Source organism: Salvia splendens, chromosome 4 (assembly GCF_004379255.2).
Source record: "Salvia splendens isolate huo1 chromosome 4, SspV2, whole genome shotgun sequence".
NCBI classification, from domain to species: Eukaryota; Viridiplantae; Streptophyta; class Magnoliopsida; order Lamiales; family Lamiaceae; genus Salvia; species Salvia splendens.
In genome coordinates this window covers 30,110,742-30,125,162 of record NC_056035.1, presented here as the reverse complement: position 1 = coordinate 30,125,162, position 14,421 = coordinate 30,110,742, and the positions used below count along the sequence as shown (strand labels likewise).

Below are 14,421 nucleotides of genomic sequence, written 5' to 3'. Positions count from 1 at the left end.
ACGCCAAATATTAATTTGTTTTATTTTAGCAAAATTGTTGTTGAATGTCGTTGTTTTTCTTTTACGTTATCTACTCAACTTTTCATTTATGTTTTAAATTGGAAAGTGTGATTAGGGATACTTTCTATTTTTCTTCAATATAACATAATATTGTTAAATTTTATCTCCCTCGTCACTTTTTCTATTGGCTATGTATATTTTTTTATTTGATGTAATTTTTTGTGTTGTGTATTTGTTATACTACTCAACTTATATTTATATCTAGGGACGAAAGACACTCGTCCCCCATCGGAGATTGTGGGAGGTATATCATTGATGAAGTGTGCCAAATTGACTTCTCGTTTCGGTGCCTTTACATCCTCAATTATACTTGATTGGCCCAAATCGAAAGATGTCGCCAAATCTCTTCACAAGGGAGGCACAAGTGTGTTATTGTTGTTTCCGTGTAAGTGTTCTAATTGCCTTGATTGGCCTTATTGTCGCCCATTGCTTGAGATTTATTTGAACACTGGATTTGCGAGTTCTATAAATCACAAATTTTAGTCAAAATTTGGTATTTCTAATGAACTTGGTTTGTAAAAATCATGAACTTAGGCTTTGTAACCTACTAAATTAGTTTTTCCCAACTCATTTGACATTCACTACAACAAATAAAGTCATGATATTTTTTTTTACCAAATTTTAAGTTCATAAAAATACCAAATTAGACTTATTTTATGGACCAATAGTAAGTAAATCTCATGCGTAAATATTTGCTACACATACTAATTAATAATTTGGCAAGTAAGGAGTATTAATTAGATGAATAATTATGATCACTTGAAAACTGAAATCTCCTTGAGTGAGAAATGATTACACACATTTGGTAATTTGCACCAAATCAAAATTTGGTTGGAAAAACCATGAATCAGTCACTCATGGTAAATTTGTCATGAGTTAGGAAAAAACTAATGTCATAAAAAATTTACTATAAAGTCTAAGCTCAAGATTTTATATCCCTTTATTTTTTGTCCAAACTCTTCTTAAAGTGGGTAATCTAGTTCAATCTAACGTTGCTAATGAAGTTTATAGCTTTTGTGGGTCTACAAATATCGAACCAGCTAGATAATGATGTACTCTATCTCACCATATTCTAAAACAAAAAAACGAAATGAGCAAAAATGAAGATTGAGATTTGAATGAGATGTAAGGATTGTAGAATATTCATTTTGTTGTCTTTTTCTATAATTTTCCTTAACACTTGTACAAGGAAATTCTTAGGGTGGAAGAAAGTTGTCACACGTGGCCTTTAATTTGTTTGTAGTCTTAGACCATCAGCAGTGGGACGCCCTAAGGCGCGCCACGTCAGCATTTTTATCCTCCTCCTTCTCCACCTGCAGTGGGCGCCCTAAGGCGCGCCCTATGGCGCGCCACATCATCAATTCTGTAATATTTACAAAATACATACGAATTAAAAAAACTAAAATACATTTAAAATACAAATTTTAAAAACTTCATTCATTTAATAAAAATTAATACATTACAATGCGAAATAATAAAAAACGCAAACTCAGCGACGGCGGTTACGAGCCCACACTTCTTCAATCATGTCGCTCATAAGCTGCGCATGCTCCTGTTGGTTGCGCATTGAGGCCGTCATGGCCTCTTCAACGGCTGCATCTAATGCTTCGTCAATCGAACGACCAGAATCAGACGAACTAGAACTATTGGTGTCTTCGCCGGGATTCATTTTCGTTGGATGTTGAGAGAGAATATGTTGAGATATAGTCGATATGTTCGTATGCACAACTGAATGAGAAACGAGATTTATATAAAAAAACGAAACCGCGTGCCATCGTCCGCGGCCTTCACAATGGGGCGGACGATGTCGCGGACGATGGCCATCGTCCGCGGTTTAAGTCGCGCCCGAAGCATAGGCCGCGACTATCACACACCCACAGTGGGGGCGGACGATGAATGGCGCGGACGATGCGTGCCATCGTCCGCAAGGTCTTAGGAATTTGACCTTTGAACAAGTCTCCCGCGTTACGTATTCCACTAATATAATACTCTTTTATTACTATCATTGCTATATTTCATTTCACATTTTGCACATGAAGTTGGCTCGAATATACTCACATGTAGAATTACGACAAACCACATTTGTAGTTTATGAATATTTTAATACTAAACTTCGCCATTCGGATTTTGATAATGATAATGGGAATGCCGATTAATTCAGATTTTCATGGAGACAAAAGATTGAGCCCGTGGCTTTCAATACTTTCATATACATACATAAAAATTGTTGGATGAAGACGTAAAACGTATGTTCCCAAAGAGTTTTGGAAAAAATTATGTTACGGACTTAATTTATAATTCTAGGCATTCGCATACGAAAGTCACTCGGAGAAATATGCCAAACACTACGAGATCTTCTATGAATACCAATTTTATCCATTAAAAATTTCATAAAAAAGTACACTTCACTTTTTGTTTGATCGATTTTTACATTCACGGTTCAGCTAGAGTTCTATTTTAGCGACAGTATTCTGTCGAGAGATAAATTTATGGTGAAAACCATAGTGAGAATGATGATGGAAGTGTATCCATTTTTGTGAATCAATATTTATTCGGATTGGACTTGCACAAAGGTGTGTTGCTTTTGAGCTTATAAAAAAAATACTCTTTCTGTAGAATCCGTTCAATCATTTTTCACTGTAGCTAATAAGTGAAGAAGTGTATGTTAGACTTTAATATCAAGTTATGTTACTGTGATTAACAATCGGTGTTATATTTTCTCAAAATTCTTTGATTTTGACTGATGAGTACATATATTATATATATTACGTGGGAATATTGAAGGTCAATTCTTGTGTATATTAAAAAGTGGGAAAAAGAAGACGTAAAATTCTGCAATTTTTTGAGGACAAAGAACAACAGTGTAGGAAGAAAATAAAGTGGCATTATAATTTTTAGTTTTTAGGATTTTAATATTTTTTTTATATAATTACTAGTTTAAGATGAGCTTGGCTTAATCTAAGTAAATTTTTATTAGCCATTATTTAAACATGAATAAATAGGATTTGCAAACAAATTCCAAATTATTTCCAAGCATATTAAGCTTGAATAAACTAAAACTAGACCATTAAATTAATAAAATTACCGATGAAATATAATTAGTTAATCAAAAAGGGGGTTGGTTTAATTAATTCTGGCTAATGAATAATAAATTAATTGACTTCAAGTTTGGCTAATCTATTTTTTAGTTTACGTTTATATTATTGTGATGTGTTTTATTGATATTAATTTTTTTAAATTGTTAGCTTTTTATTTAATATATATATAATCAACCTTCATTATAATATGCGTCTCACTGATAAAAAATGCCATAAAATTACTGACATTTGTTCAAGATCTTACTGCAGTTGATGATATCTACTTCTAAGCATTAGACAGATCACTAACCTCTTCAAAAACAATATTACTCACCGGAGGAGAACTGAAAGGGGGAGCGCCAACTACTGGTGAGGAAGTATAAAACCCTCCCCAAGCAGCGCCAACGGGGCCGACTGGAAACCCAACATTGTGATATGGATAAATCATCTCCGCTGGACCTCTATTAACTATATGAGGATGAGCTATACCGACACTGTCATACGGATTGATCACCTCTGGTAGAGCTCCATTAACTATATAAGGATGAGCTATACCGAAACTGTTTGAGTAACTACCATTACCGTGGTAGGGAAGTGGATATCTACCATCCAAGTTCATATACGAACTGCTATATGAAGAGAAATGATTACCGCTAGCCCTCGTCTCAGCATTCAACACCGCAGCACGCAAAATATCCACTTCTTCCGCTACCCCAATCAGGTCTCTCTCCAAAATCTTCAGTTGTTCCACTTTCTCCACGTTTGTGCATTTTCCATACTCAAAAGTCTTGCTACATGTTCCACAATAAAGAATAAGAAATCATTTACAATTAATATTAAGAACAAGATGTATCACAAAACGAAACAGGAACATAAGGTCAAGAGCAAGAAGATACAATTACTATTTCAAGTTTCAGAAATCTAGCGATTCTAAAATTCAACCTACTACTCTATGCAGATACATAAGAAGATATACTAATAAGACACTGCAGAAACTATAGAACATTCTTTCCTATAAAAATTAATTTATTTAGAAAAAAAAAAGGGTAATCAATCCACTTGCCGCAATTTTGTGAGGCTAGATATACTATTCTATTTTGTGTAGGAAAGAGTTCCTGAAATGGTAAAACAACCCACTTGCCACCATTTAGAAGTATAAACGAAATCCAGAATATAAGTTGATAATGAAAAGACACCATAGAAGAATACAATCATTAGAATGCAAGATAAAATAGAGGTCTATGGACATGATTATGAGGTCATAAGAGAAAATAATAAACATGATGAAGTCATCATTTCTCTCACCGTAACCTCTGATATTCTCGCCTCAGGCTAGCAAGTTCCAAACGCATATCCGGATTTTTTTCAATATTTTCGCATGTGATATCCAATTCCTTGGTGGCCTGCTCAAGTTTTACAGACAACTCTAGCTTAGCTGACATCAATCTCCGAGCTTCAGCATTGTCTACTTGAAGTTCTCTCTTCATTGTGTCCCAAACTCCGGTATCAGCATCCGTTTTTGCAATCTTGTCCAACAAAATGCGAATTTGAATATCACCTTCATTCTGTGTGCTTCTCATATTTTCTCTTATTTTTTCTGCTTCCACTTTTGCATCAGCAAGTTCTTTCCTCAAGGCCATATAACTAGCTGCCAGCTTACGATTGTCTGTAGTAAGTTGCTCTATTTCCACTGCCTGGGTGGCCAATTTGCGATCTAGTAGTTCAGGAACAAGTGGTTCTGTTGAAAGATAGTGTGTGGGAGGTAATTGATCACGACGCATCATCCTTTCACGCTCATTATATGCTGAAGGTATGTTTCTTCTTGAATCCATAACTAAGACAATTTCCAATCACAAGGGTCAGATTAGAACAACAATTTTTGCTAATCCTTTGGAAACTGCAAAAAAGGTACACAATCTACACGAATTCGTCAACTAGAGAAAAAAAGTTAGCTACATCTCTTCGATCACGAGATAGATAGTAAACATAATTCATAAATGATAGTGCAGCTGTAGCTAGTTTTCCATTTGTAGCAAGAGTTTCTACTAGTATATCGCATCTTATTCCAGAAAATCCATGAAGATATAAATTATATATCAAAATTTCAACATGCTAACATTCACAAGCGCCTTCATAGCTGAGAAGGAACAAGGATATACAAAAGAAAGTGCCTCCGTTCAGCCAAAGCTCATAAAAATAAAAATGAACAGAAATAGAAAATTTGTTGCAGGAAGTAACATCATACATTATTCTCAAAGCAGAATGCACTTTGCGAGCTACATCAACCTAATTTGAAGCAATCTCATCAGAATCATATAACGAGATTAGCACTAATCAAGCTATGTATAAAAATCCCCAAATTAACTATGATCCAAATTGATTTACACCGTCTGAAAAGAAACCGAACAATTGACATCCCACAGAAGAGAATCTTGGTAATCTTACCTTTCCTGAATGACGTCCAGAACCGCCGGAAAGTTGGAGGGGATGGATCAGAGAGGAATGGAAACGGAAACGGGTGATTGTGAGCCCTCTGTTGCTGTGACAAAGGAAACGAGCAAATCGTAAAAAGCCCTAACCTCTAATATTGGGGGTAATTAAACCATACTTTAAAAAAAATATTTTACGAATTTTTTATTTATTTAATCCGTAAACAATGGTGGTGTTCGGTTTGCTAGATAAAATAGTACCAAGATACAATCTAGGATTGAGTCTTGAGATTATTTTAGTCATATGGGTTAGCTATGACTAATTATCCCGTGATTATCCATCTAGGATGGAATTGTGGGATTAAATCTCATGAACCAAACACACTACATATTTAATCTGGGATACAATCTTGCAAACCGAACACCTCCAATAAGTATTAAATATTAATGATCTAAACCTGTATTTTATTCCATCAAAATCACGTTTTATTCCATCAAAATCACGTTTTCTTTGTTAAACTAGAATCATAAATAGATTATGCCTTGTACTACTCTTTCCGTCCTATTCAAGACTTTTCCTTTTTAATTTGTCTCATTCAATATGTCCACTATTTATGTTTAGAATTAAATCTATTTTTCGTTAAAATATTCGACTTCATTTTTTCTCTCTACTTATAATATCAAACAACTTTTCTTAAAATCTCGTATCACTTAAAAATGCAGATAGCGTGAGTGGCATGGAAGGGAGTAATATGCAAAAACTTTTATAGTACTCCTATATTTTTTAAAAGAATAATATGCACTGCCGTATGAAAAACTAAATTAATAAGCAAACCAATCAACTCACATACACTAATACGAACAAAAAGAATATCCATGAATCAGCAAGGGAGTCAGGGAGATGCGGAAAGAAAAGGTTACATTAAGGGCGTGTTTGGTTTGTCTGATATGTGAAGTTAGGAGTTTTAATCTGGGCATGTCCAGTGTTTGGTCTCCAATTTAGCGTTTCGGACAAGCCCAAGGAACGTGCGCCGGCCCAGTTTAAAAATGCTGCAGAACGGCGTTAATGTATCTTGTGAATTGATACCGATATGTAACGCTCCGCCTCCAGCATTTATTCTTTGCTAATGGAATTACTTATTTGCCCCCCAACGTGGACTCTCAAATTTTGAACTTCATTATCCTATTTTCAAGTTTTCTGAAATCATCTCTCTACAGCTTTTCCGAAATCAACTTCCTCAACCTCAACGGGATCAAAAAGTTCGACAACCTCGCTCCTGTCGTCGAGATCCAGTTTCCCACGAGGTATTCCCAAGTGTATCACATCTCTACATATGTTTTGCCGAATTACACCAATTCTGTGTGTTCTTGGCTAGGGTTTGTTGATTTCGTGAGTGCCCAAAAATAGAATACGGATGTGGCTCACCGTCGATCTATTCAATTTTGTATAAAATTTCTTCAAGATTTTCCCTTCGTTGTTTGCACAAAACATTCACTACAAATTTTAAAAAACGACATTTATGTAGATTGAATGAAGTGTTCTTATTAAGTCATAAAAAAAGTTGATTCAATTCAGTTTCTGTTTTCAATATTCTGATCCGCGTTATGTAAGTTATATAAATAGATCCTGTTGATTCATCAGGTTAAAGTGAGTTGGTTGAATTTTCAAACTATACATTGCAAATCGGGTTTGATTATGCAATATCAAGCTCTTATTTTGTTCTCCTGGTCTTTGCGTATTGAAAACCTTTTGTTTCTAGTCCACATAGATGCTTGTAGGTCAGTTCATGCAAGAGTCAATGGCGAGTTTGTTAGACGACATACTACGAAACTACTTCGTAGCGAGAATTTGTATATTGTACCACATTTTCAGCTGATTAGCCCAATCAAAGAAGAGGAAATGGTCTCAGACCGTTCGTCCATACAACATACATAATAGAGTCCATCCCAGGAGAGTCATATGGAGCGACTAGTAGGTACAACCGATACTGATTGCCTGGTGAACCTAAGGACCGTAATGCATTCAGAAAACTATGTAGGATGTATAGAGAGTTAGGTTTCCTGCGAGACAAACACTCTGTATACATTGAAGAACAAGTTGCAATCTTCTTGGGAGTTTTGGCACATCATAAGAAAAACAGGATAGTTCAATTTTCAGCGATCTGGACATACAGTTTCCGGATATGTGCACAAAGTTCTGAAGGCTATAATACAGATGCAGTCACGATTCATTGCGAAGACGGAGCCCATTAAGGATGATTGCGTTGACTATAGGTGGAAATGGTTCAAGGTACGCCACCAAGGTCTTTATAATAGGACCAAGCGACACATTATATAAGCATAATTGATTAATTTTTGTGCAGGGTTGTCAAGGTGCCTTAGATGGTACATACATCAATGTGTTGGTCCTAACTGCAGATAAACCGCTCTACCAGACACGCAAGGGGCAAATTTCAACAAACACCCATGCGATCGATACATGCGTTTCACGTATATGTTGCCTGGTTGGGAGGGTTCTGCTGGTGATGTCTGTGTTCTACGCGACACTGTCACTCACCCACACGGGCTGGTGCCCGTTGGTATGAATGTCCTTATTTTGTTTTAAAATACAAATTTTGATATTACTTACCACATATATACAAGTTAAACTTAACTACTCCATCGAGCACAATAGGTAATTACTACCTATGTGATAACGGGTACGCAAACAACACCGAATTTCTTACACCATACAGAGTAGTACATTACCACTTGAATGAGATTGCCGACGATGTGGGTGTGCGCTTCTCATGGTCGGAGTTGTAGCAGAGGTTCCAATCTTTCGAGCAACGGTTCATCGTTTTCAAAGAGGTGGTGGATACTGATGGAGTTTCCGGAACGTCCATTTTAACACGATGGCAGCTGCTTCACCGGTGTGGAATACAGTTCTTAAGGTATGTAAGGCACAATATTTTTTTCATAAGGTGCATTGTTTCAAATTTTTTTGCAATTATGCTTCAGAAAAATAGTTTGGCTGTGTGCTACAATAATGGGGAGCCAAAGTTCAACCTGCTATCAATGTTGTTCGGCCACCCTGAGATGAAGACCGAGACGAAGACAGAAGTGATACTCATATCAGACTCCACCAAATCACTTCAGGATGGCGGCGGGAGACTCGACACACGGGTAAAGGCAATGAAAGCAATGTCCGGCGAGGGGACTGACTCTGTCTGTTCACCAGATGGGGACCTCATACGCAGGCTGGAAAATGCATATCCTCTGAGGCCGAGTAAACCATGCGGTGACCACAAAGATTCGCTGCATGCTAGCTCTTGCGGGTCGTCCACCCCGGCTACTTGGTGGCAGCACTACGCCCAGTAGGACACTTTCCAAGTTATGAAAAGTAAGCTACTGATATGCTTTTGGGTGACTAAACCTGTATGCATTAGTTTTATTTTAATGGTTCCGAAACTAGTTTGAATGGTCTACATATATCATTATTATTTCGACTACCTCATGAGAGCTTCAATGTTCAAGGAAGTTGTTCGTTATGGCATGATCGGGTATCTTATTTTTATTAATGGATCTTTTCTATCTACCAATCCAGTTTAACCCTTCGATTTATATATATATATATATATATATATAACCCCAATTTCCGTAATAACCCTATAACTAAATCTGGACCACACATTTTTAAAATCACGTGGTCTAGATTCAAAAGTATCATTTTATCAACTCAGAGTATCATTCTATCTGGCAAAACTATCATTTTATGCAATAAACCTATCATTTTATCAGTCAGTCAAAAGTATCATTTTATCAACTCAGAGTATCATTCTATCCGGCAAAACTATCATTCTATGCAATAAACCTATCATTTTATCATTTTATCAGTCAGTCAAAAGTATCATTTTATCAACTCAGAGTATCATTCTATCCGGCAAAACTATCATTCTATGCAACAAACCTAACATATATCATTTTAAGTATTATTTGGCGAAATTCAGAAATTAAATGAGGGAAATTACATATTTACCCCCGCACTTTTATACATACCTACAAATCAGTAAAAGTATCATTTTATCAAGCAAAACACATCACTCTTATTCGTATTTTACTTCACTCTTGTTCACAAAACACTAGTTCCTTATTCAGTGAAGTAAATAGATACAACACAACAGTGAATTAAATAGTAAACAAGATATTAATGTACAATAAGTACTTGCTACTGAATTTAAATGAAGTTTTCTACAATAGTTCATGAACGCTTGAAGTTTACAATCATTTTTTCCACATCTGTATTATTTGTTTTCCCATATTCTTCATAATGCTTTGATGCTAGTGACAAGTTATTCAATGACTCATGGTTTTTTTCCGACAATAATAAAGCGCTGCAATACTTTGCTCTTAGTCTTTGGAGTATACCCTTACTTCTTGCAGTTCATCCACAATTCCAATCTTGTTCACGCTCACCATAATAACATTCCAAATGTCGCATCAAAAAAACTCCACAATCTTCTACATTTGATGTTGTTCTCCAAGGCATTTTGAGCCTTACTATGCTCGCATCCTTTATTGATTTGATTTGGTTGTGATACCCCATTTTTGTCAAAAAATGACAAAAAAAAATAATATCTGCAATATATCATTATGAATATCAAATGTAGTTCACTATAAAGAGTGCTATACTTCACTGTAATCACAAAAATACTTCACTATATATCATGTATACTTACCACATTTTCAGGTATGCCACCATATTTGATTAATATGTCCTCATCGTCAGCATTCTTCGAATTGTCAATCACTACTATACTTTTAGTACTAAATCTGAAGCATATGGTATAGTAATGTTCTGCAGCACATATTGGAAAGAACACCTACATAGATAATAATAATAATTTCAGAACAAAAACAATTAGTAATATAACAAAGAATCAATTGTGTTCAGTATTTACCAAATCTACATCGTCCCATTTGAAATACAGAATTTGTTCAACCTCAGTTTGTACATTGTCACAGAATCTATCAATCAGAGTCATGAGGTCGACCCCATAAGGCCGGTCAACAATTGTATACAGCTGAAAGATGAGACAAGTCAAATCTGGATGGAAATAATTGAAAATGATAGGTTCTGGGAATAAAATGATAGTTTCAGTGGGTAAAATGATAAACTTACTAGTTGCACTTGATATAATTATAGTTGCACTTGATAAAATGATGGTTTCAGGGGATAAAATGATAGTTTCAGTGGATAAAATGATACTTTGACTTTATATAATGACATAAATCGTTTAACACACTGAAATCTTTTGTGTATTAGGAGAGAAACTTCCTGATGCTGCTGCTGATGAAGATGATAGACAAGCATATATATAGTCATGCTTTATAATGAACATATACCATGCAATTTATTTTTCAAAATTTATATTATTCTTACGCATGGGTATGTTGTGAAAAAGAGGCGCCTTGATGAAGATAAAGCCCTGTATCCTTCCATATTATTCAAATAAGAAGCTCATGCATTGATCACACCCACTTCTATTAGAGTACGTGGCAATAGTGAACAGAATTCTCTTTTTGTTATCGTGATGACATTATCATCATACACTTTGGCGTCCCTGTTCAAATATGTGTGTGTGTTAGCACATCTTTTGTATATTTTTCTTCTAAATCACAACTATAATATAAATCTTACTCATTTGATTCATATGTTGTCATAATCCACAAAAAGATTTGTGACTCCTTCAAGGTAAACTTTGTTTTGGCCTGGACCATCCTCTCCAATTGTTCAATCCTAGCAATTGCCTGTCGGGCAAGAATGATATGAAAACTTCACTATATAAGACATATAGTTCACTTCATGTTTGTTAAAAGTGTTGGTGAATGGATGAGATATATCATTGCTTAACACTTACCTTTTCTGGATTGTAAACTACTATTTCGGTTGAAGGATTATAATCATTTGTCTCCTGCAAATAGTGAAATGTGATATAACATAAGAATAAAAACTCAAAAAAGTAAATAAATTGTTTCCAAATCTTCAACTTACTGGTTTCTTTCCCAAGTTAATATCAGGCAAAATTGATGTGCCTTCATTCACTAATTTGCATTTTTCATCATGGGCTTCCATTATTTTTTCCATAAGCTGAATCCATTCTGGATCATCTTCTTGATCCTCTTCCATAGCTTGTGTCATGTTTTCAATTGTCTTAGACACAGCTTGCTCCCCTTGATCAACCTCAACACCAACCATCTTTAGTGCATTTATAGCTGCAACTTTGAAGCAATTGGTGTTATTGGTATTTCCTGGAGCATCCTTTATATACCTCATCATTTTACTAATAGCATCTGCAGCCTCCCAAGTTGAACTTTTAATTTCATCAGACGAAGGTACTTCCATAACACTCTTTCCTTTATTCTGTTTCGTTCTGGAAAGCATTTCTTCTTCATCGTTGGTTTGTGAGCTCCCACGCTTTGAGGCTGGAAGACATACAAAAAAGTGGTCAAATTCATGAATACACACTTAATATAGCTCAAAATTATTCACTGAGATACTAAATAATGATAAACTTCTTCGAATAAACCGCTGATTTAGAATCTAAAAACCGCTGAGTTAGGATATGGAACAAGGTATGTATTGATGATACAAAACCAAGTATGAAGTAAATTCATCATACTGTCATATGTAACTCTAAATCTACACTAAAAAACTATAGAATATAAAAAAAAGGAGAATCGCAGGCAAAATGATAAAATCGAGCAAAAACAAAAGTAAAATACGTAAAAAACTTTATCCAACCTTTCTTCGATGATGCTTGAGGGTTTTCCGACGTCATATTACAAAATTTGGATGGATTTACCTTCGAAACTGAAGAAACTACGGTTTGAATGCGATCGGAGAGTTTGGCAGCGAATTGGAGGGTTTGAGTGTCAGAGAAATTAAATTTAGCGTCTAGTTCACGTTTTCTATCGACGCGCCAATTTGAAAACGAAATGACAATTTTGCCCTTACAAAACTATCATTTTATGCAGTAAATCTAACATTTATAAACAAAAAGTATCATTTTATCAACTCAAAGTATCATTCTATCAATCAGAAATATCATTTTATCGGCTGCAAGTATCATTTTGTCATTTTATAGGTTAGAAATATGATTTTATCTACTGCGAGTAACATTTATCATTTTATCAACTCAGACTATCATTCTATCCGGCAAAACTATAATTTTATATTGTAAACCTAACATTTATAAGCCAAAAGTATCATCTTAACTACCAATCATTGGCTTCAAAGCATCATTACTAACAGGAATGTACATAACTATCAGTAAAAGTATCATTTTATCAACTTAGAGTATCATTCTATCCGTCAAAACTATCATTTTATGTTGTAAACCTAACATTTATAAGCCAAAAGTATCATTTTATCAACTTAAAGTATCATTCTATCCGGCAAAACTATCATTTTTATGTCATTTTATCAGCTTATATGCCATTTCTTCAGCTTATATATCTTTATATAAGGTTGCTGTCATTTTATCAGCTTATATTATCATTTTATCAGGTTAAAGTGTCATTTTATGACCAATGTATCATTTTATAAACAAAAGTATCATTTTATCAACTCAAAGTATCATTCTATCAGTCAGAAATATCATTTTATCGGCTGCAAGTATAATTTTGTAAATTTTATAGGTTAGAAATATCATTTTATCTGTTGCGCGTAACATTTATCATTTTATCAACTCAGAGTATCATTCTATCCGGCAAAATTATCATTTTATACATTAAACCTATCATTTATACACCAAAAATATCTATCATTTTATTGGCTGAAAGTATCATTTTATCGGCTGAAAGTATCATTTTATATCAAATGGCTTCAATCTGTCTTCTCATTGACTCTACCACAATTTCTTGAATCATGACGACCCATCTCATGACATTTACCACACCGTCGTAGAGGCTTATTTGTTTTCCTTATTGCACTCTCCCTCTTTGATACTTTGTCACTAGCTGATCCTTTGGTTCTAACAACATCTGGAGGATGTACATCAATTACATCAGGTACTGCCATTCCATAAAATTCCGCAACCATCTTTTTCTTTTCAATGACTGAAGGTATTGCACAATTTCCAAATATATGCTCTTCCAAATCATCAAGACCTGCACATAACAAAGACAGATGATCCATACTTCCCTCAGACTTTTGGACTAATTGATAAAAGTTGGAGAACAACTTTTTCTTAACTTCCTGATTTTCATCCAAATCTGCAAGGTAAAAGATAACATTATTACAATAAATACTATCATTTCTCTGACTGAAAAAATAGAGTTTTTACAATAAGGTTAAAAATGGAGCACACGTTCAAATGGTTGTATCTCCTCAGATGGTAGACCATGTGCTGCCTTTAGTAAAGAGCTCTTCAACCACCTTCGACCAAAATATTTCTCAGGAATGAGATTAGCAGACTTATTCTTCAACAAACAAAATATATGACAGCATAACAAACCAATTCTGGAAAACTTCTTACAACTACACTCGAATGTGTCTTGCTTACAATCATACTTAACATTCCATGTTCTACCATATTGGTCCTTGACCTTATGCATCTTGATGTTATCCTCAACAGTTATCGAAACAATCTCACATACCATACTTATTTCCTGTTGTACATGTTTGAAAATATTATCAGTGTAAATTGTAGATGCATGCTTCTCAATAGGCAATTGGGTTGACAAATCAGGAATAGTTGAGTAATCCAAGTAGTTCAATCTTGAATTGGCATTCCTTTGATCTCCAACAGCACAGTTAAAGAAATTCATGAACTGTACAAGATTTGCACGAGGCTTTGTGTAGTTTTTAAAAA

The 14,421-nt window shown here is 34.8% G+C and overlaps 2 protein-coding genes across 2 annotated transcripts; one reads left to right on the top strand and one right to left on the bottom strand.

Moving 5' to 3' along the window:
• Positions 1–3,334: 3,334 nt before the first annotated feature.
• Positions 3,335–5,731, bottom strand: LOC121797642 (protein FLX-like 4). The gene is made up of 3 exons (XM_042196278.1): positions 5,583–5,731; positions 4,443–4,971; positions 3,335–3,928 (listed from the first exon to the last, which is right to left on the bottom strand). The coding sequence occupies exons 2-3, from the start codon at positions 4,967–4,969 to the stop codon at positions 3,424–3,426; spliced, it is 1,032 nt and encodes a 343-aa protein (XP_042052212.1). The 5' UTR covers positions 4,970–4,971; positions 5,583–5,731; the 3' UTR covers positions 3,335–3,423.
• A 984-nt stretch (positions 5,732–6,715) lies between these two features.
• On the top strand, positions 6,716–9,101 carry LOC121799400. The gene is made up of 3 exons (XM_042198765.1): positions 6,716–7,856; positions 7,930–8,499; positions 8,567–9,101. The coding sequence occupies exons 2-3, from the start codon at positions 8,461–8,463 to the stop codon at positions 8,924–8,926; spliced, it is 399 nt and encodes a 132-aa protein (XP_042054699.1). The 5' UTR covers positions 6,716–7,856; positions 7,930–8,460; the 3' UTR covers positions 8,927–9,101.
• Positions 9,102–14,421: the final 5,320 nt, after the last annotated feature.